A 23908-nucleotide genomic window follows, 5' to 3' on the forward strand; every position below is an offset into this window, starting at 1 on the left:
TCAAATTACTAATTTTGTTAATGCAAAACATTATATTTTACAAACATTTAACAAAAAAGTTAGTTTGACTTTATTTTTCTAAAATAAAAGTAGTAGAAAGTAGTAGCCTTATTACATCAGCTACTTGCCAATAAAAGTTCCGTCAAAATCGGTCCAGCCATTTTAGAGATTAACCGGAACAAACTGACAGACTGACAGACAGACAAAAATTGTAAAAAATGTTATTTTGGTGTATATACCGTATTTATATTCATATGCATGTAGTAAAAAACGGTTATTTCAATATTACAAACAGACACTCCAATTTTATTTATATATGATAGATGACCAGTATAGATATGCAGCAGGTATAACTGTTTTCCAGGATCTCTCACAGAAACTTTATCGTAGTCATAAAGATATATATGAATGCATATTTTAAAAAAAGGCAGTATTCAAGTATATACATTTTAGGGACAGTGAGTATCATTAATTGGCGAAACAGTGGCAAAAATAGCGTCATCGGACTCTTACCACAATGTTTTTTTTTATTTCTTTTTTTTCTTTTACAATTTACAATTTTGCAGTCGTCAAATTACTCGGCCACACTGCTACTGTGATACAAAGATATACGATACTTAGATACAATACTTTGTAATTTAAACACATATTTAAACTAGATATAATTAAAATGATTGCGCCATTGTTCTGAATTTCACGCCACTTACATTATTAGCGTGACGTCTAACAAAACACGATGCCTGCGCATTCATTAACGCTATATCTTCAAGTGGTACCATTGTTCGACATTATCTATGAACATTATTCGGTAATTATCTTGTCTATGGTCTCTAGTTTTTTTTTATATACAATTGAACTGATGTCACTTTCTATTTCGGATCTTTTCGAAGATTATTTAATATTATGCTGCATTAGTGATGTCCTAGATATATGAGGACACTGAGAAGGTAGTAAAAACCGTAGTATAATGCAGGACTAATGCTCGGTTCTAAACATTCTAATAATTACTCCTTAAATATATAAAATATATATCGGCGCTTGCATGATTCGGGAATTGTACTGTCACAAAATCTTAGAAAATAAGAGTTTTAATTATAATCATAATGTTTGCTATTACTGTGAAATGTAATTGTAGAATTAATATTTATAGAAACTATTATGATTAATTTGAATTGATAATTTTAGATCAAATAATAAGGCACTTAACTGATAACTTGATAACACGATGTAATATTTACCAGTGCTAGGATTGTTTTAAAGTTCTGTTAAACCACAGTTTCAAATGTCGAGTAAGAGTGAATCAAAGCCGCATAATTAACACTGTATAGTTTCTATTACTCGAATAATTTACTGATTTTATAAACAGAAATTAAGGCACTCAATTGTCTGCCATAATTTATTACAGAAATTAGGGCAGTCAATTGACTGACGACATTGTTAACATACATAAACATGGTAAATGCTAATTATAGTAACAAAAACATGCAATTTAATAACTCTCATTCTTAATAGTATTTTAGAGAATTATAACAACCTCAGTTTGTGCTTAATTCTGTGTGTATTGTTAAACTGTGAGCGAGTACATGAGCATTTACTCTGATTGGTTGGCACACTAGCGCCCTCTATGAGGGGATATGCAGTCTGCTTGTACTCGACCACGGTTGAGGTAGTCAGTCACTGAGTTCCGAAGTTATCGAGTTATCTAGTTACGGAGTGACTGAGTTACCGTGGAGCCACGTATAAAGTCATGTCTACTTAGAAATAATAATAATAGTTAATTAAATGAGCAACACAAGTTTCTTGGTCATTCTTCTTGTGATGAATCTGCGTTCCAAATGAGTGGTAGAATCACGAATACAGTAATTATTCAAACGTGCTTACATTAAATTTGTGTCATTTTGTTTAATTATAATAACCTACGAGTTAAACAATTGAGATATTGATCACGCAAGTGACGTCAGAGTAGCTGACATAACTATATCCGAAACCTATGCTACTGCATCTGCTCCGACATATAGATTAAAATAATACAAAATTTATAAAATGAATACTGGACAAGCTGTCAGCAATAAGATTGATTCGAGAGACTTTCCAGAAGGAATCTATCTTATACAAGGAGTTCTTGCTTGGATCCGATCCGAGGAAGGAAACATTGATGGGGTACATATCTGTATGTAATATTATTTTATTTGTGCTCTCACTTACTCTTAACTAAAACAGACTTGACTAAAAGAGATAGATGGTACTCTTAATACTAAATGTGTAAATTAATTAATAGTATTTATTTTTAATTACCGTTCCAGGGCGGACCGGGAACGTTTGCAGCGTGGATATGGATTGTCCAGACAACGCATTCTGCAGACAGGCTAGCTACTGTGTTTGTAAGGATGGCTTCGTGTACGCGGCGGTTAATGGTACCCACAAGGGCTGCTTGAAAGGTACGTACTCAATAGACATGTAGATATAACTTATAAAATATAACCTATTTATCACGATGAATTTATTAGGAAAATAAATTCTTCAATAATTTATTAAATACAAAAAGTTTTAGTGTAGATACAATCCTTCACTTATACTTTTTTTTTTTTATGGATGATAATGGAATGGTGCACCCACCTACGCTAACGGTTTACGCTGGCGGGGCACCAGTGGAGGATGATAAGATGAGCATGAAGTCAGGTCAGTTAGCCCATCGTGACAAATTCACCAAGAATTTATCACGATGGTTTCCAGGGGGAACCACGTGGAGGTCAACCTGACATGGTACATTGCTAGCAATAAGATGATCAGTCCACATTACTAACAATCCCCATTCCCCCCCTTCACTTATACTGTACTTACACATCTGCCAAGGTGGGTTGTTAGTAACATAATAATATATACGAATTGGTTTCCTTCAGAGGGACACTTCGGCGAGGCGTGTGCTCAGCACATCCAGTGCCATTCGACGATGGGTGTCCACGCGCAGTGTTCACCAACTGGCACTTGTGCATGTATGCCGACTGCGCATCTAGAAGGAGAACGATGTTACGAAACGGCTGGTAAGTATTCTTCTAGTAATCTGTGAGAATGATCTCATAAATGGGATGGAAAGTGGTAACATAGTAGGAAATCGCGAGCTATTTGCGCATACTCTCAGTCAACGTCTATATATTGCATTTAAAATTGAATTATATAAATAAAGAAAAAAAAGGGTATTATAATGAATTATAAATATTCTCAAAACTTACTATATAAGCTATGGAAGAGTGCAGGAGCCTCCTGGTACAGGTATTTTTATGCCTAATTTAGGCTTCAATAACTGTATAGAATTTTGTAAAAATTGTGTTAACTATATAAAGTTTTGATTTTGATTTGAGTAATGAGCGCGTGCGATGGATGATTTAGACATCATATTAAAATCATCATCATTATCATCATCGCAGTCCGGAAGACGACCACTGCTGGACATAGGCCTCCCCCAAAGATCTCCAACGATCCAATGCCTTCCAGCGATCTTGACCAGATCGTCGGTCCACCTTGCTGGAGGCCTTCCCACGCTGCGTCTTCCGGTCAGTGGTCGCTACTCGAGGACTTTACTGCTTCAACGGCTATCTGTCCTACGAGCTATGTGCCCTGCCCACTGCCACTTCAGAGTCGCAATTCTTCAGGCTGTGTCGGTCACTCTGGTTCTTCTGCGGATCTCCTCATTTCTGATTCGATCACACAGAGTAACTCTGAGCATAGCCTTCTCCATTGCCCTCTGAGTGATTCTGAGCTTGTTCATGGGGCCTACAGTTCGCGACCACGTCTCTGTGCCGTAAGTCATCACTGGCAACACACATTGGTCGTAAACCTTCGTCTTGAGACACTGCGGAAATTTGGACGAAAAGATATATCGGAGCTTCCCGAACGCTGCCCATCCGAGTTGAATTCGACGATTGACCTCTTTCTCGAAATTGGATCTACCTAGCTGGATAGTGATCGACAATTTCGAGTGTAAAATCTCCGATTTTTACGGGAGCAGGTCCGATATGGGCGTTTGACACATCTTGTCCATATTCATCTTAAGACCTACTCCTTGTGAGACTCTACTGAGGTCTTCGAGCATTTTGCTAAGGTCTTCCAGGGTCTCATCCAAGACAACGATATCGTCTTCAAATCGAAGGTCATATTAAAATAACCATTGCCTATTTAATTTTTTTTATTCTCTTCTATCATCTATCATCCTCCACTAGTGTCCCGCCAGCGTATACTGTTAGCGCAGATGTGTGCACCACTCCATTTTCATTCATTAAAAGAAGTATCAAAAATCTTTACTGCGTCTTGTTATTTGTTAAAAATAAAATATTTGTCCACAGTGGTCGGTGAGCGTTGTCTCGTGGATATGAACTGCTACCTGGGCGAGACGGGTCCTGACCGGCAGGCATTCTGCGTCCGTGGATACTGCACCTGTCAGTTACAATACAGCCCTCGAGATAACGGTACCAGGTTCGTAAAAAAAGAATTAATGTCTCAATTTTATTTTTTTAATACATTCTTCACTTCATTAACTATAAGTGTGCGAAATTTCATACTCATTCGTTTGCGCAATTTTCGTAAAAGGGTACGAAGTTTTTGCTTCACAAATTAATGTATGTTGTTTTGCCATATAAATTAAAATCGCTATTTAAAAATAGAAGGGTGAAAACTTGTTGAGTTGTATGTATTTTTTAAAATCATATTATAAATAAATTAAAAAAATTATAGGGATGGACCTACCCTTATCACTTAGGAGTATGAAAAATAGATAGTAGCTGATTCTCAGACCTACTGAATATGCGTATAAAATTTCATAAAAATCGTTCAAGCCGTTTCGGAGGACTATGGTAAATCATTTTTAAGAAGCCATGTTCCCTTGAATATGGGGCTACTTAAAAATGATATTGGCTTAATATTTATATATTTCATATATTTATCTTAATCTAATTTAATTACTTGACACCGGTAGTTGAAAGTTGTCTTGCTATCCAGCATAGGCCTCCCCTAGAGTTCGCCATTGAATGCGATTCTGTGCTACTCTTTTCCACGTATGTCCCGCTATTTTTTAACTTAGGCTTAATATTTAGATAGCGATAATTTTTAAATAAATGTGATCAGGTGCGTCCGCGACGCGACACTTGGGGAGGTTTGTGAAGATGAGTTACAGTGCGCTGGCGCAGGACTCGAGTGCCGCGGCACTTGCCGCTGCCGAGACCGCTGGGTTGCCAACAACCACACCAACTCCTGCGTCGAAGGTGAGAACTACCTATTAGAACTATTATCATAAACTTTGCCGACCGTCATCTCTGATAAGAGGCATAGTTCTGTTGAGTACGTGAATATAACACTTGACTTGATTTCGTTATTTATATTCAAATCCAACATGCCAGACTACCGCCATCTTAGCTTAGAAAAACCAGGTATCATGTGTTTTATTATGAAGTCCTCGGTGGTCTATCGGTTAGTACACCACTTTGAAGGATCGCTGGATCGATTCGTCGCAATGCAAACATTTGTATTCTTACTCAAGAATTTGAATGATTTTATTTATTGGTCTAAGTGTTTTCTATGTACCTTCATTATGTATGTTTTTACAAAAAATCTAAGTATTTATATCACTCGTATAGAGTGGAATAGTGCAAGGAATAAGAAGAAAGAGTCTTATACCTAAAACACGAGCTCTGCTTAACTAGGGACTGGATGTCGCTGTGTGAATTGTCTAAGATTTATTTTATTCATTGTCTAAGAGTCTGCTTGATATATGATAGCGTAGCGGCTTTTGTATTGATTTCCGCATGCATCCTCATGTAAAGTGCGAATACTGTAACTACCATATAGTAATCTTAAGTAACTGTGATGTGGTCGAGTGGAATATCATGCTCACTAAAATGTCCAGACATGTGGCGGCGTGGTTGGCCGGGTCATTGGACTCCCTACAATATGGTCGAGCACAGTGATAGCTGGCTCATCCGTCATACTCGTGAACGAGTGCTGCTTGTAGGGACTGGTCTGCTCTTATCACTACGACTGATTTAATCTTATTGTATATTTATATTTCACCCAAAAAATTAGTGCTGGTTGGTAGTTTGTATTCACATGTTTCGACTTGTAAAATGTGAACTTACAAGGATTGTTTAAAAGAGCAACACACAAGTTTGTTACTTACTCTTGTGATGAGACAGCTTTCCGAATAAGCGGTAGATTTAAAAAAAAATGTTGACTATTCAAAAGTGCTTAAATTAAGTTTATTGAATAAATGATTTTCTATTCTATTCTATTCTTAATAATCTTAGAATTCACGCAAATTATTTTTATTTTGGTCAGTGGTTTTATATAAGTGTTTGTTGGAACAGCGGTGAAATCTCTGAACGACCCGTGTGAGTACGACGTGCAGTGCGCGGGGCTGGTGGGCGCGGAAGATTTGCCGTCGACAAGCCTGGCTCTATGTTTGGGTGGTACATGCTCTTGTGCATACAGCGCGCACGCGGCTGGTTCCCCGCCGCGATGTTGGCCGCGCCGCCGCCCTGGTCAGGACTGCAAGCGGGACGAGGTACGCTATACCCTTTTGCTATATTCACAACGTCATCAGAACCCTTCCTTGCTTGTGTGATACGTAATCTGTCCATTAGCTTACACATTATGCTGAAGAGCCAAGAGTATAACTACCTGACAAGGATTTTCTCCCCTTTTCCTTATCTATCTGCTATGAGATGATTAGCTGCATATATACACTTACGGTCTTTTCACGCAGAAAAGAATGTGTATCTAAATGTAGACAAATAGAACGAGAAAGACGCGTTTGTGCATTGTCGCCTTATTCAATCGTGTGTGCAATTCCAAAATGGAGGACATCTGACTATAGATCAAAACAAAGTTGGCCTTTCACCTAAAATTTAATTATAGTGTCGTGGACAATAAAAAATCTGTTATAAATCTGCCAGAAATAATATTTAAATGTGAAATAAATCAGTTCCTATACAAAAAAGCTTACTATAAAATTGAAGAATTCGTTAACGATAATAATGTTTTTATAGAAAAACTTTATTGACAATATTATCTGATTACATTAATAATGAGTGCGCAAACATGTTGATTATCGATCTTACTTGTTATACTGTAATTATTTAAATAAAAAAAAACATCTATTAAAAAGAGCAACACAAGTTTGTTGCTCATTCTTGTTGTGATGAATCTGCATTCCGAATTGGTAGAATCAAAATATGACTATTCAAAAGTGCTTGTAATGAGTTTATTTGAATAAAGATTATTTCTATTTCTATTTCTATTTCTACATAATTATAGTGTCGTGGAGAAAAAATCTGCGACATAAACTATTTAAAAGAAAAGGGACATGGAATTTATTCGCAATTACGTGCGAAACAGTGATCACTAAAAATACTTAAATGCAATCGCTGACGATTACACGCCCACTGGCTTTCCGCGCTACATCGCGCCTGAAAGAACATGTCTTGTAAAGGCTCTTGTTAACTCTTAGCAGATTTGCTTGATATGTTTACTTTATCTGTCACTTTAAGTTTACACACATTCAGTGATGTGGTCCTCCTTATATTAGACTATAGACAGGCTTGACCCTTTTCAACCTGACTTCGGCTTTCAAGTAAATATAAGATGAGAAAAAATGTAATTAGAAATATTTAATATTTGACGACCTCGGTGGTCCAGCGGTCTAGTAAACCGCTTTACGACCGATGGTCGCGGGTTCGATTCCTCCACGGCACAAACATTTGTATTCATGAGTATGATTGTTTGTATCGGTCTGGGTGTTTTCTATGTATAATATGCATGTATTTACAAAAAAATAATATCTATGTATTTGTATCAGTTATCTAGTATCCATAACACAAGCTTTAGCTAGCTTAACTTGAGTCTAGATGGCACTGTGTGAATTGTCCTAAGATTATTATTATTATTATTTTAAAATGTACCTGGAATTCCAATTTTCCCAATAGGTAGAATGTATTTTAAGGTAGTTGAATCAATTAACGTACTGCGGATTGGATGACGAAACGTCGATTACGTTTCATGTTAGTACTTCAAAATATTTTATACATAATATTTATTTTTCTTCCAAGTCTTAAATTTTAATATTACTTACAAAACAACAACAAATTATGACTATTACAAACTAATGCAGTCTTAAAAACTATATATTACATTCTAATATTACGATTTAAGTTACATAAATTATTATTTTATTTCAGGAATGCGTCTCAGAAGAAGATGAGCCAGGCTACTGTCTGTCCGGGCGATGCACTTGCAAGACGTGTACTCCGGACGCGAGTGATTTTGGCGGCGCTAGCACGCTGCCCCGTCCAACATTGCTCGCCGCCGCCATCTTGTCGATCGCCGCCATCTTGCGGCAATGACCGCCATACTAATTACGAAATGAGGCGTTAGTTGTTTTGTTGATAATTACAGATTTTATCTGCACGCGGATGTATCGACTCGAAATATTTAACAACTACGAAAGTATACAGCTTCCGAAGCCGTAAAATTACAAGAACATTTAAATCAGTGGTTACCGCTAATTGTTGATTGAGAAATAGTTCAAGAGTTTTCATAATTTAGTCATAATAAATAGGATAGTGTGTTTGTATTGAATAAGGTAAACAAATCTCATAGATTTTACCAAGCACCGTTATAATATTGTTGATTATATGTATAAAATTATTTACTCCCTTTGTAACATTTATTATGCATAATATTTCTATTGCTCATTTTAGTATATAGTCATTTAAAATAAACAAATATCCAATATGAGAACCATCATCGAAATAACAAATATTTTTTTATAGTCTACTAATAGGTATGCACGTACATTGCGCTACATGTGGGCGACTAAAAGTTTCTTATTATCCAGAAATAATACGAAACATTATATTTTATAGAAAATCATTTAAATAAGTTACCGAGTGACTAACATAAAACTCCAAACTTTATGAACGATTCTGAATCATAGAATCAATATAAAATAATATGATTTCGATGGCATTGTACGAAATTCCCGAATGTATAGTCAATTATTTAAATAAAGCAATAAGAACAGCAGTGCATCACTTATATAATAATGGTATTTATACATGAGAATATTTATAGTCGATAGCAATAAAATTGTTAATCGTTAATAGTGAATTATGAACAGTGTAAAGATATTTAATTAAAGCACAAAGTAATTAATAGGTTGTTAACTCGTTTGTAGTTCCAAATTTTATTGTAAGTTGTAAATAAGTTGTTGATTACTGTAAATTTTTAATAAATAAATATAATATTTATTCCCGTGTTTCTTCCGATAAATTAGACGCAGTATTTTTGAAGTGCAATTTTTTATCTATTTGTGCAAACATTAAGCGAATGGGTAGATTCTATGCCAAAGATGTGTACACAAGATTATGTGAGTTACGTTGTAAATAAATATTTATTTTTGTGAACCAGTGTTTTGTTTTATTTATAAAAATGAAATATTTTATTTTTGGACATGAAATAAACACAGTACGTTTTGTGCACAGCTGCTGCACTCGATGAATACTAAGTTTAACACAGGCACGCACACAAAGTTACTTATTGTTAATGTCAATATTATATTAATTAATTTAAAGCGGAGCGGTTGGGACGAGATGTCACCATTCACGTTAGTAGACGAGGTCGTCGGGCGACCTCAGTTGATATGCTGTGCGCGGGAAAGGGATTAGGATATGGGGAATAATACCATACCACTTGATATGTTTATAAATGGCGCGAACAGGATGCGATCATCGGAAATAAGGGGTTGTAATAAACCAATACAACACCGAGGCCACCTCACTTATTATAGAATGGATATACATATAAATAAAATTAGTGTCTGTTTGTAATATTGAATTAACCGTTTTTCAATACATGCATATATGTATGTACCGTATACACTAAAATAACATATTTTTACAAATTTTGTCTGTCTGTTTGTTCCGGCTAATCTCTGAAATGGCTGGACCGATTTTGACGAGACTTATTTTGGCAGATAGCTGATGTAATAAGGAGTAATTTAGGCTACTTTTATTTTAGAAAAATAAAGATAAATCCACTGGGACGAAGTCGCGAGAACAGCTAGTACATAATAAAAGCTTACAATTTAGGGCCGTCGTACGCTAGGCGATAGTGGTGCGACGGTGGTCCTCGCTGAACTGGATGTAGTAAGGGAAGCTTGTAAGGCTCGCCGCACACTAGGCGACGCTGCAGCATACACTAGCGGATTGAATGCTGAGTTAGCGTAGCCGAGCCATGTGCACCACAGCCATGTTGCATCGCACACACACTCACAGAGAGAATCTTAAACAAAGAACAGCAATACGTTAATATATTTATTTGTTCCCGGTATCTATATATGATGTGTTGTTTTATTCAAAAAAATTCAAAATTCAAAATTTTTATTTATATTTAAAATACATTATAAGTTGTTGAAACTCCTTTTCATAAAGATGCCTGTGCCAGGAGTTATATTTAATAATAATAATAATCTCAAGACAATTCACAACGCCACCTAGACCCAAGTTAAACTAGCTAAAGCTTATATTGTGGGTACTAGATAAATTATACAAATACATTTTCCGTATATAAATACATATTATACATAGAAAACACCCAGACCGATACAAACAATCATACTCATGATTTTGTTTGAACCTAATTACGTTCTGACGGTCGGTGGTGGGTTTTTTAAAAGCAAAGAAAGTTCATTTAATAAATTATTTAATTCTAACTTACAATTTAGGAATCGCGATTGATTCGTCTTATACTAAATTAACCTATTCGCGTTCGCGACTAAAACTAGAGTGACCGTCCACCTGCCTTCCTTTGTTCTCGTACTTCTTGGATGCCGCTGATTTGAGTCAGCAACTGTTGGAAATTATTGGGACATACTTTCCAAGAACAATCGCTGTATCCATGCCGATTGTGTAACTACAGGTAGGTAGTTATATGGACTTAGGGGGTTTTACTCGTAACAACCTGCTTTAAGGATTTATTTTGAACCTGCGACCATCGGAGTTAAAGCGGTGTGCTAGACCACCGAGGCCGTCAAAGTATATAACAGAATTTCTTACCCACAGGCAGCATAATGAAGAATGGCGTCCAGCAGAATAGGAACAGAGACATAAGCATAATTATAGTACGTGTAGCGCGACGTTGCCTCGGTATCAAGCCCCCTCTAGAACAAAATCAAACATTGTGATGAAACGATTTTTTTATATTTTTAACCAGCTACTGGCCCGGCTCCGCCCGGGTGTATATGTATATATACATCCAGGCATAGGGGTATATGTATCATAAATACAACCTTCCTCTTGAATCACTTTAACTATTAAAAAAAACCGCTTCAAAATCCGTTGCGTAGTTTTAAAGTTTTGAGCATACATAGGAACAGACAGCGACAGCGACTTTGTTTTATAATATGTAATGATGATGTATATAGAATGTTGCACCTAAGATTATAGTGTGAACAAAGATAGCAGATATCATGACAGTTTCTAAACTTAGTATATTTATATTATAAATAAGTAAAATAAATACGATGTGGATATAGGATAAGAATATAGTAGATATGTATATATGTATAATAATGCTACAAAATTCAATAGATACTTACAGTGAAACAACTAGTTTTGGCAAATGTGAACTGTTTGCAGCTGAAGGTTCCACTGGTACATTCAATTGACAGCCTTTAGGAGATACAGGTCTAGAAAACAGAGTAAAATGCATTAGATGTATGTATACACGTAGAATTAATACATGCAACGGTAGGCTTATGTATCGTGTCTCCGCCAAATTTCCAGTTTAGATTTTCGATGTACTCATACTTACCTAGGGTCATTGGGCTCTCTAAAATATGGTCGAGCGCAGTGATGGCTGGCTCATCCGTCATACTTGTGAACGAGTGCAGTTTGTAGGGACTGGTCTGCTCTTATCACTACGACTGATTTAATCTTATTGTGTATTTATATTTGTCCCTAATAAATTAGTGCTGGTTGGTAGTTTGTGTCCATATGTTTCGACTTGTAAATGTGAACTTACAAGGATTATTTAAAAGAGCAACACACAAGTTTCTTGCTCGTTCTTTTTGTGATGAGACACTACTATTTTTTTTTAAATATTATGACTATTCAAACGTGCTTAAATTTGTTGTTTATTTGAATTATTTATTTTCTATTCTATTCTATTCTTACCCTTCTGTTCTCCGAGTAATATTGTTATTATTTTGGGATGACTTAACGTGTTCCGTTACTTCATTGCGATTGGTTGCAATTTTCTGTAAATAAAAAAAATGATAACAATAAATTTATAATCGGACTTGAGGATGGTATTACATTATTTTGTTATTTTATATTCAGTGCGTAGGTACTAGTGATTGATATTTATTTATGGTTGGTAGTAGTGGTATCGTAGCTATATACATATATTAAATTTTCTCACTGTTATTAGCCTAGAATTATGTATGTATATAATGTATATATTATTATTATGTTACAATATATATATATATATATTTATACGCGGGCAGATAGTATTATATATTTTAGGAATAACTTACATTTCCATGTTCCCCCTGACCACGATGTGCTCGTATGGGTAGTGGTAACGATAATAAGCGAAGGATGCACACGTAGAATCCAACCATGACGCTAGCAGGCACGTAAAACGAGAAGGAAACACTGAAGAACACATACCTGTGGAATAATCACATTAATATCCCAGGACAATTCACACCGCGCCATCTAATCCCAAGCTAACTAGATCTTATGTTATGGGTACTAGACAACTGATACAAATACATAGATATTTCTTTGTAAATTCATTCATATTTATACATAGAAAACACCCAGATTGAACAAATCTAGATACAAGCTAGACCACTAGGCCAGTAGGGTCATTTATATATTAATCTGCTTTTAAAAAGACGTTTTCAAGTTTTTACTGTTATATGTGAGCTGTTCCCGCGACTTCGTCCGCGTGGAAATTAACTTTATTTTTCTAAAATAAAAGTAGCCTAAGTTACTCCTTATTACATCAGCTACCTGCCAATAAAAGTCCCGTCAAAATCGGTCCAGCCATTTCATAGATTAGCCGGAACAAACAGATAGACAGACAAAAATTGTAAAAAATGTTGTTTTGGTGTATGTACCGTATTTATATTCATATGCATGTAGTAAAAAACGGTTATTTCAGTATTACAAACGGACACTCCAATTTTATTTATATCTATAGATATTCGCTAATTATATGCGTATTTTGATAATTCTTCCAGTATTGGATAGAAATTGCAGAGCTACAAGAAATTATTATTGATTATGATAATATTATACTATTATTAATTTATTAAATATATTTACGCCCTTATACTATGGGGTCTCACACCACCGTACTTCCAATGGTCACGAAGTCTGTCCTTGTACGGTACACACATTTCTATTCATAAGGATTAATGTCTATTGAATGAAATAAAAAAAGTAACTATGTATTTATATAAATTGTCTACTACCCATAACAAAAGCTTTTCTTAGTTTGAGACTAGATGGCGTTGTTGTATCCATCAGGTGGGAGTTGGCATTCAGCCACTCCAAAAGTTCTTCCGCAAGTTTAAAGTGCCATCTGCACTCGCCCCCTATCGTCCCGTAAAGCTGTCAAGACCAGCTGCGGCCAACATCATTAGAGTAGTCCGAAAAAATCGGCTCAATCGATTCTTATGAAATTGTGTGTATATTCAATAGATCTGAGAATAGAACGTAAATTATTTTAGCCAGGCGACGTCCACTGCTGAAGAAAGATCTCCACTAAAATTCTCCACGACGATCGTTCCTGCGCTGCAACCAATGCTTTTCAACGATCTTGACCAGACCGTCGGTCCACCTTTTTGGAGGCCTTCCCACGCTTCTTTGCATAAGCAATAAATTAATAAAAAAAATGGCGTTATGTGAATTGTCCAGTGTTATTATAATTAAATATTGCATAATGCTAACCCAACATTTGTATTAACTGTGCAGGCCTTTGGCATCTCTCCCTCGTGGTAATTCTTCGCTGATGGTATAAAGGCTGTGGGCAGTGCCACAGCAGTGGAGACCGGCCACACCAGTACAGCGAGAAGCTTCGCTCGTCTGTGACGTTTTGCCCTGGCAAGCGGCGCGGTGATGCAGCACCAGCGCTCCCAGCCGAGAGTGCAGAGTGAGAGGATGGACGCCGTACAGCATAGCACATCTAGTGTGCTCCAGCAAGAACATATCGCCCAGTCTGTGAATGAAGCTGAGAGATAATCAGTCAAGGCACCATTTTAATATGATGGGAGTGGAAATAAGAAGACTGCGAACAGAGATGAATAAAAGAGAAATTTTACTACGACCCCAAATGATATGGGGTTTTTTAATACTATATTTTTATGTAATTTTATATGCTTATTCTACTGAAACCTACTGGTTTGAGTATCGGCTACTATCTATTTTTCATACCCCTAAGTGATAAGGTTGTTGTCCATCCCTAACATTATATTTTTTACTAGCTGTACTCGCGACTTTGTCCACGTGGAATTTAACAAAAAAGTTAATTAGATATTTTTTCTAAAATAAAAGTAGCCTAAGTTACTCCTTATTACATCAGCTACCTGCCAATAAAAGTCCCGTCAAAATCGGTCCAACCATTTCAGAGATTAGCCAGAACAAACAGACAGACAAACAGAAAAAAATTGTAAGAATATGTTATTTTGGTGTACGTACCGTATTTATATTCATATGCATGTAGTAAAAACGGTTATTTCAATATTACAAGCACACACTCCAATTTTATTTATATATATAGATAATATGGTATTAAAAAATACATACAACCCTAAATTATCACCCTTCTATCACCAACCCCTATTTTTAATAGCGATTTTAAATTAAATGGCAAAACAACGTCTGCGGGGTCAGTTAGTAAATTATAAAAAAAAATACTCACTCAACTGAAACACGAAAAGCTCTCGAGCTGCAGCTATGGGCAGTACAAACACTCCGACAAGCAGATCCGCTGTAGCCAAGCTAGCGAGCGGGTAGTGAGCGGGGGCGCGTTGTAGCCGCCTCAACGCATTCATCACCGCCGTGTTCCCAGCTACGGTGGTGATGATGATGATGAGCATAGCGGCCGCCTCCACGCACCATGTTGTGTCAATGTCGCCACGCGGTTGAAGTATGTTCACTGTACTGAGTTCTTTGTATTAGATGCAGTTAGACTATGTGGTATAAAGGTCTTAAATCCTGGAAGAATATCCCTTGAAACCACAAGAAAAATGTGAAACATTTATTTAATATATAAACTAGTGGTCGCCATTTGTCGAACTTGTATCCGACAGGCGAGAGTAGCCGCTCCATAAGTTCTTCCTTTGGTTTGGAGTGCCATCTGCACTCGCCCCCTATCGTCCGGTAAAGCTGTAAAGGCCAGCTGCGGCCAACAGCATTAGATAAGTCCGAAAAAAAAACTTTATCATGTTACACCCGTGATACCACTTATGTTATTTCATAGGACTAAGATGTCTCTTACCCTGTAATTTCACTGTCCAATCGCACCCTAGAAACACACGTTCGACTTCGTTTGAATTTATGAATCCTTCAGATCGCACCAGAATATTTTATTCAGTATCTACTTGTATTTTGTTGTTCTTAAAAAAAGTCCGAAAAAAATGGTTATCAAAATATATAATAGAAATTACAAAAAAATTTTTGAACCAACAATAATAATTAAACAAACATACGCATATATATACTCTATTTATGCGAGTGTGTCAAATACATGGTAGCCTACCATGTCTAATGTTTTTTTATTGAAGTATAGTCTTTGATAATAGAACATTGTCAAACTTATAATTAAATAATAATATAAATATAACTAATTATAGTCGAATTTCTATGTTATATTTATACTTTACTGTAGTCGCCCCACAAGTATAATGAAACAACGTTGTTATAAAAATGTGAGATCTCTTCCACCAACGTAACGCTATGACAGTGAAAGCAAATAGCAGGCAATGGCACTGAACAAGTGTTTTTCATGTCATTTATTCTATATAAATAATGACATTTGTATAGGTAGAAAAATCACAAATAAAATCAAAGAACCGTCTTTTATAGAGAGATGCCGTTAAATAGATTTAAAAAAGAATAACACCAATGACTTGTTAAAAAATGCTGTTACTCTTTGCGAGATTGATTTAATATTCTGAGACCTGACATTTAATATTCTTATTTATAATGTAATTTAATTCCAAAAGTAAGGGTTATTATAATTTGCATGCCCCCTGAATATGAGGCGAACATTTGTACTTAACCCTGTAAATGTTAAAGTAAATAAATAAATTATCTTATCTTATCTATAACTGCAGGTTAGTCCTATAAAGTAATGATTCAACTAAATTAAGTATATTAATTTGCTACAATATGTTTTTCATGTTATTTATCTAAATATACAAATATAATATGTAGGTAAATAAAACATAAATAAATCATAAAACAATCCTTTACAACTACAAGTTAGTTCTAATAAAATAAATATCTAAATTAAAGTAATGAACTCGACACAAGTAAGTTTGCTATAGTAAAATTACTGTTTTTAAATCTTCAGACGGTTCACTTTTTTGCGGCAATTTTATGGAATGGTAAACAGTTGGAAAGCCCATCTGATGGTAAGAGGTAACCGTTGCCTATGTACGTGAATAGCAATGGTCATTTGAAACCACTAGTGCGTTTCCATTTTAAACAACTAAAATGTCATGCCTATAAACCTATAATTTAAGACTACTCCTACTAATTATTATAAAATATACTTTATTTCTGTAATAGAATCGTAGTTTAGGTTTAATTCAGTTTCGTCTGTTGTTTTACTATAATGTACGTATGTACAAAACATTATTTTGTAATATACTCACTAGTTATGTTTTTGCACAGAAGTTGCAGAATTTCACACTTATAGCTATTAGCACTCACAATTTATTAGCATAGAAATACCAAATAATTATATTTTAAATTATATTTCATTATCTACACTAACTTATTGTCTTTTAGACATATCCGTAACGGTTAATGAAACTATAATTTGTCGGTTGACTACGAATAACGATTGTCCACTCGTGGGTAGGATGAAAAATTGTTACTCACAATATTTATTTTTTTCATCTCAACAATAAGGCAAAGTTATACACGTATACAGCTATGTTATGTTATGTTTTTAATACTGATGACATTGATAGTTTAAATTTATTTTGGAAAAATATTTATTAATAAAGTATTATTATAGCATAAATGAATTTCTGAATGACAAAGATAAGTTATTTATGTACCTAATTCTACAATAACATCTATAATTTTTTGTTTTCAATCGTATTTGTACGCGTAATTGCAGAAGAGTGATATCGATTCTAAAACCTTTGTAACCTGTTCTTCACAAATAAAGAATTTGAGTTTCAAAGAAAACAACGGCGTTATATTTATTCCTTTATTGTCAGTTACCGGGAAAATATTTCAAAATTTTATTCTCCTCAAATTTTAGATTCTTACAAAGAAATGCATTTCATAAAAATAATGATAGAATGTATTTACAGACATTTAAAACTAATGTTTTTCTATGCTAAAATATAATAGTTTAAATTACAAACGGGCCTATTCTTAGTCTAACTGAAAGGCACGCATACACTGAAGATCATTCGGTTTTGTGCCCTTTTTAAACGCATTATTAACATATTTTTTCCTAAATTTCGCAGCAGTTAATTGTAATATATTACTTTTAAAATAAAATTTCAGAAACTAACATATATATATTTATTTTATTTATATGTCAAAATAAAAGTACCATTGTAATTTTTTAATTTCCAATTTTTTTACAACTAATAGTAATATTTTTGAACAATTTTAAAGACACATAATAATCGATCTGTTTATAATTTGAATTAAGAGTCATTCGATACTAAATTATATTCTTTTTTTTTTAATTATAATAGCACTTTTAATTTATCCAAAATTTACTGTCAAAATACCATATTTATTAAAAAAAAACAAAGTGCGCACTGCAAACATGCTATCCTTTTAGTAGATATAATTTGTTCGAATGATTATCGAAACCGGAATGTATTTTATATCTCAACTGACATTGTAATATTTCTTACCTAGTCTGTCTGACTCTTCAGGTAGATTCATTTAGTATTTATATAAAGATAATGCATTAAGGAAGCACACGTTTCACTTACAGTATCCTACTTAATCTATCCACTAGCAATACACAATTATTATCACTAATTTTTTAATCTGTCGACAAAAGGATACTGATTAAAAAGTGGATTTCAAAATGGCTCCTTGGCACTTCAAGATGACACGAAAAAAAATACATTATAATTTCCATTACAACTAATACAACTAAGAAGATCATTCGCGTTCGAATTTTAAATATTATTAAAAATAAAGTTAAAAATAATATTTACAATGATGTAATCATTTCACACGAAACGGCAGAAGTTTTATAAACTTATAAGAGTTAACACTAAAAATAATATCATACAAGTTGCGGAGTTCCGAAAACAAATTGAGCATTTATTGTGGTCCCAACAATACATAGATAGTAATATCTAATTGGAAACATTCAATTTTAAAGCGATATTGGAATGATGAGATCTCAATGTACGAATGTCGTTATTATTAAAAATAAACAAACGTTACAGTTTTATAATCTATGTACATTAAAAAAAAACTACAAATTCACTATCGTTGTTTGTATACAATATTGTCCATTTAGAATATATAAATGTCTACCTAGTTGATACATTCTTGTTTCATTGGAAGTATATTATTGGAATGGTTCGAACATTCGGAAGAAAACTTCTGTCTTAATTATTTATTAGAACCGAGATTGGTGCTTATGAACATATATAGAAAATTCAAGATAAATTCAGTTATTTAAGAAACAAAATAGTTTGACTACGATTCCAAGCAGCATCAATCTCAGATCCAATTAGCTTATTACTTAATCTAAAAATACTATGCCTAAGACTGATAACAGAAATAGTTTTATTAAAAAAACGAACTAATAAAAAATTTAAAAAAACTCAATCTTATTAATAATAAATTATAATTTATACAAAATCAGTATGGATTTAAACATGGCATTATATTCTAGGTCTTTCAACTCACGAGCCATCTTCGGAAGGATGTTTTTTTACTTTTGTTCATCGATCTGAAAAGGACAGACTAAGGAAACAATCGGTATACAGCCTAATTTGATGTTTGTGCTTCTTGATTAGGAATATTTTTAATATGCTAAATTTGTATCAGCCTGAGGCACAGAATAAATAAATCTAGATACTCTACAGTATACATTACAAAAATTAGGCGCTAAAGAATCACACATAAATAATTTCCCTTCACGATATTACGCAAAACAATCTCATATGCGAAACATTTCAATTAAAATTAATGATTCAACACACTGAGTCATATAAACAAGTAAATAAAAAAAAACATTTAACAACAACAATTTATGTATCATAAAAATGTCAATAGTTATTAAAGTTACGGTGTATTTTTTAAAGATTGTTCTAGTCACAAACTAAATCGATTGATAATAAACAATAACATACTGCCTTTGCATAAGTTTTTAAAAAAAAAAATCAAAAAAGGTAAAAATTTAAAAGATCACCTGATTGTTTAATAAACTGCTTTGTTATGATAAAAAGAAAGTAAAAATACACCGAAAAGTCTTATAATGTGGCGAAGATTATGAGTTAGTGCATTGTTAGTGCGCTAAACTACGTTAATCTAGTGTCATTGCTGTACAAATCAGTCTATTCTACGGCACTCTAGCACCTTGAGATTTCTACGCATTTGGGGTCGTCACTGCGCATTTTTTTTTAAATTTCATTAACGTGAAAGGAATAGTTTATTAATTACAATTCAACATTTTTTTACAGTCTAATAAAACCTTCTTGCTCCTATAAAATGGGACTTTAATTTTCAGTTAATTTGTATTGAGTAATAAAAATGCTAGTTCAACTAGAATATTTTGAAATTCAGTACCAATTACGTCTTATACTGTCTGCATTATATTTAATAGAAATTTCGATATTGTTTTTATTGAATATCAATAGAATATTGAAACAAATACAAAATATATTAAAATTCGGTACTACTTTTCAATTCTCATACACTTGTACATAATTACGTATATCTTTATTTAATTTTGTTCGTCCAATATTTTATTGACGCTGGCTGCATTAGTTCTTCTCTTCAAAACTCTTCTTGTCACTCTTCTAATTTCCTTAATAAATCTATTCTCCCCGTATCTACCTCACTGACCTTGTCTGGAGCGTAATTATATACAGTTACTGCTAATAATCCTCAATTGTAACACATTTGCAGTTTTACGATTTTGTATGAAATATTCTGAGTATCAATTACTTCAGTTTCATTTCATCTAAGTTATAATAATCGCATGATTTTGTATAAAATAGTCTGAATTTCTGTTTATATTCTAAGTTATAATATTCGTAGCTGTTACACGATCTGTTCATAATTGCAAAATGGTTGATCTTCATTTGTTTCTATCTCAAATCGAAACAAATGATTGCTGATCGTTAGCAATTACTGTACCTGATGCTCCTAATCACAAAACACGTGTTTACCGCCAAAATTTACAAGTCTGTACAATTCGATTGGCGCGAAGCCGGCACGGTGTACACTCAAATTGGATAACAATCAAAACGTACATACAACATAACAAACTATTTTATATATAGATGGCTTCCGTGCCCCCCTTGTTGGTCTGCTGGATGTCGTTGGGGGAGAGCGCGGCGCGGTCCGACCAGTCGGAGTGTGGGGACTGCGTGAGCGGCGTCTGCGGGGACGGGCTCGACCAGTGCTCCGGGGACTCCGGCGACGGCGTGGGGAACGACTCCGCGATGTGCCACCCGTACAGACCTGCACGAATAGGTGCTTTCAGTTAGCAGACAGTCTTGCTCTTGTTTGTTTTCAGACTACTAATAGCCCATTTTTAAAATTCTTTATAGACTAACATACAATAATCCTTATTAATATATATTATCTTATCTTTGCTAATATTATAAATGTGACAGTAACTCTGTCTGTCTAACTTTCATGCCAAAACTACTAGACCGATATAAATGAAATTTAGTACACAGATAGTCTAGATCCCGAGAAAGGGTATAGGCTACTTTAATGCGATAAAATGGTTGTAAGGCATTGAAAGGTGGGATGAAAGTTTGTATGGAAATATCGTCATTTTTAATGCTAACAGCTTGAAACTTATTTTTTAGGCTGTTAATAAAATATGACATTCAAAGTTTGTAAAAAATTTACCCTTGAGGAGTAAAATAAAATAAGTGACGAAAGTTTCTATGGAAAATCGTCATTTATAAAGTTATGACGATGAAATTAATATTATATTATTTTACCTATCTCAGCACTCAGAAAATACAACGCATTAGTAGTATCCAAGTCATACTGAACCGATTTTAAAAATTCTTATAGTGCTGGATAGTCCATTTACAGAGTCCAGCTTTACTTATATATTTGTGGATTCTATTGTAAAAATAAATATAAACTTCCGTACAGACAAAACGACGGTTATATTATATACTTACTTATGCTATTGAGCGCAGGATGCTGTCCACCTTGTACTTGTCCAAGCACAGCCGGATGCGTCATCATAGCTTGCAGCTGAGCGTTTTGTTGACCATTTGCAGCGCCTGTTAACAGTTCATACAATTTGCTATCATCTCATGAACGGATGCTGCTTGTGGGGACTGGTCTGCTCTAATCACTATGACTTATTTCCTCTTATTAATTGTTTAACCAGTTGTTGTGTGTTGAATGTTTTTTCTATTTTATTATTTAATTAAATTAGTGCTAATCGGTAGTTTGTATTCACACACTTAACTTAAACTGTAAGTAAGAATAAATTATTTAAAAGAGCAACACACAAGTTGCTTGTGCTTGTTCTTCTTGTGATGAGACAGCTTTCCGAATGAGCGGTAGATTAAAAAAAATGTGATGACTATTCAAAAGTGCTTCAATGTAAGTTTATTTGAATAAATGATTTTCTATTCTATTATTTTCTATAAGTCGTTGTAAGTTAAAGATATATCTTGACGGCCTCTAGCGGTTTACCAGTTCTCCTTATTCCGATGGGCGCCGGTTCGGTACGCACGGTACAAACATTGATATTGTTAAAAACATATGTATGTATTTATCTAAACATTTATATTGTTAAAAAAATATCTAGATAGTTGTCTAGTATCTATAACATAAGTTCTGTTTAACTTGAGATGGTGAAGAATGAATTTGAAAAAGAAGTGAATTTTTCTAATATATCCTTATTAATTATTTAATTATATTATTATATTAATTATATTATATTTTCAACCACTATTATCACTTCTAATACTATTACATTATGGCGTTTGAACTCTTTATATAGTTTATGGATGGTACAATAATAGTTTCATTTTGTATCTTCATTACATAGTATAAAATAAAGTCGCTGTCGCTGTCTGTCCATATGTATGCATAAATCTTTAAGACTACGCAATTTTAGCGGTTTTTTTTTAATAGATAGAGTGATTATAGAGAAAGATTTATATATTTTATCTAAACCAATAAATGCCGAACCGGGGTCGAAAGAAGTATATGCTTTTAATTTGACGTGCGCATTATTTATACGTAAAATTACGAAACATCACAGAATCTCACGTTGCTTATGTAAGAATACGTGATTTACATACAATAAAGAGATATTTTAAAAAGTCAAAGTACAAATTACGTATAAATAAAGTGATAACTTACTGAGATGCGCAAGCGCAGAGTAGGCTGCTACATCGAGCTGGTGCTGATGTGTCTGATGCGAGTGGCGTAAGGCCGCCATGTGCGCCGGCGACGTCGGCAGTGACGGTCTTGACTTCCCTGGTGATGGAGATCCTGGAAATTTATCACCAATTAGTCTTTATTCTCTGTCTCCTTTTGTCACTGATTGATCAATCTAAAATAATATTTCCTCTTCAGGAAATATTTAAGAACAAGGATGTCTTTATATATCATAAAATTTAACGTAACGTTCAGTTTATTCAAAGAATATCCTAAATATGTAATGATGAACAATAGTTATTTAAAATAGCAACATACAAGTTTACTACTTGTTCTTTTTGTAATGAAACAGCTTTCCTATCGAGCGGTAGATTAAAGAAATTACTTTTTAAAACTGATAAAATTTAAGTTATATAAATAAAGAATTTTCTATACCATTGTATTAACTACCTTTACATAATATTATTTATTTATTTTCTTTATTTATTTGCTTTATTGACCACTAAAATTGGTACAAAAGGTGGATTTAATGCTATAGCTATGCTATTCGCATTATTTCACGCACGATCAGGAGCTATTTAGAGGGTGCAATCATTTTGTGTTCACTCTTTCGTGCGTAATAATGTGTAGGTTTCATGCAATATCACTTTCTTTTAATTTTTTATTATTTATTCCACTTTTATTATTTTATTTTCCAGATACACTTTTTATAAATTACTAGCTTTTGATCGGGGCTTCGCTCGCGTAAATTTAAATTATATTTTGTGGAATTTATCAAAATCCTTTCTTAGCCTATGTCATAGTAGCTTTATGCATGCAAAGTCTCAGCCCGATCGGTTTAAAATTGACAAAGTTTCATACAAACTTTCATCCCCTTGGGGGTTGAATTAATCAAAATCCTTTCTTAGCGGATGCCTACGTCATAACATCTACCTGCATACCAAATTTCAGCCTGATGCGTCCAGTGGTTTGGGCTGTGCGGTGATAGATCACTATGTCAGTCACCTTTGAGTTATATATATTTAGATCAATAA

General features: G+C 34.0%; 3 protein-coding genes across 4 annotated transcripts in view; 1 reads left to right on the forward strand and 2 right to left on the reverse strand.

Annotated features, from left to right (window-relative positions):
• Positions 1 to 8736, forward strand: part of LOC131853446 (protein draper-like) — a 56536-nt gene extending 47800 nt beyond the window's left edge. For both annotated transcript variants that reach the window (XM_059204336.1, XM_059204337.1), the window contains exons 3-8: positions 2304 to 2438; positions 2901 to 3041; positions 4341 to 4470; positions 5119 to 5255; positions 6354 to 6550; positions 8223 to 8736. In XM_059204336.1, coding sequence (XP_059060319.1) covers positions 2304 to 2438; positions 2901 to 3041; positions 4341 to 4470; positions 5119 to 5255; positions 6354 to 6550; positions 8223 to 8387 — 905 coding nt within the window. In that variant the 3' untranslated portion in view covers positions 8388 to 8736. The remainder of the gene's footprint in view (positions 1 to 2303; positions 2439 to 2900; positions 3042 to 4340; positions 4471 to 5118; positions 5256 to 6353; positions 6551 to 8222) is intronic.
• Positions 8315 to 18203, reverse strand: LOC131853433 (octopamine receptor-like). Its single transcript, XM_059204318.1, has 9 exons — positions 18173 to 18203; positions 14980 to 15228; positions 14010 to 14289; positions 12584 to 12719; positions 12219 to 12301; positions 11642 to 11731; positions 11100 to 11203; positions 10127 to 10326; positions 8315 to 8395 (listed from the first exon to the last, which is right to left on the reverse strand). Exons 1-8 carry the CDS (start codon positions 18201 to 18203, stop codon positions 10130 to 10132), a joined length of 1170 nt encoding a protein of 389 aa, XP_059060301.1. The 3' UTR covers positions 8315 to 8395; positions 10127 to 10129.
• A 1506-nt stretch (positions 18204 to 19709) lies between these two features.
• LOC131853476 (neurogenic locus Notch protein) overlaps positions 19710 to 23908 on the reverse strand; it is a 161071-nt gene continuing 156872 nt past the window's right edge. The window contains exons 31-33 of the mRNA XM_059204371.1: positions 22857 to 22988; positions 21656 to 21760; positions 19710 to 20972 (exon numbers count right to left, since the gene is read on the reverse strand). Of these exons, the coding sequence (XP_059060354.1) occupies positions 20782 to 20972; positions 21656 to 21760; positions 22857 to 22988 (428 nt within the window). The 3' untranslated portion in view covers positions 19710 to 20781. The remainder of the gene's footprint in view (positions 20973 to 21655; positions 21761 to 22856; positions 22989 to 23908) is intronic.

This window comes from Achroia grisella, unplaced genomic scaffold (genome assembly GCF_030625045.1).
Source record: "Achroia grisella isolate CSIRO2021 unplaced genomic scaffold, CSIRO_AGI_Agris_v1 utg902, whole genome shotgun sequence".
Lineage (NCBI taxonomy): Eukaryota > Metazoa > Arthropoda > Insecta > Lepidoptera > Pyralidae > Achroia > Achroia grisella.

What these genes read in the sequence shown, in the direction of transcription:
- LOC131853433 (XM_059204318.1), bottom strand. Translation starts at nt 18,203, where the DNA reads ATGAATCTACCTGAAGAGTCAGACAGACTAG. An exon ending in GTCAGGGGGAACATGGAAAT is followed by an intron (nt 12,302 to 12,583) that starts GTAAGTTATTCC and finishes TTTTATTTACAG; the next exon opens with AAAATTGCAACCAATCGCAA. An exon ending in ATTACTCGGAGAACAGAAGG is followed by an intron (nt 11,732 to 12,218) that starts GTAAGAATAGAA and finishes TCTGTTTTCTAG; the next exon opens with ACCTGTATCTCCTAAAGGCT.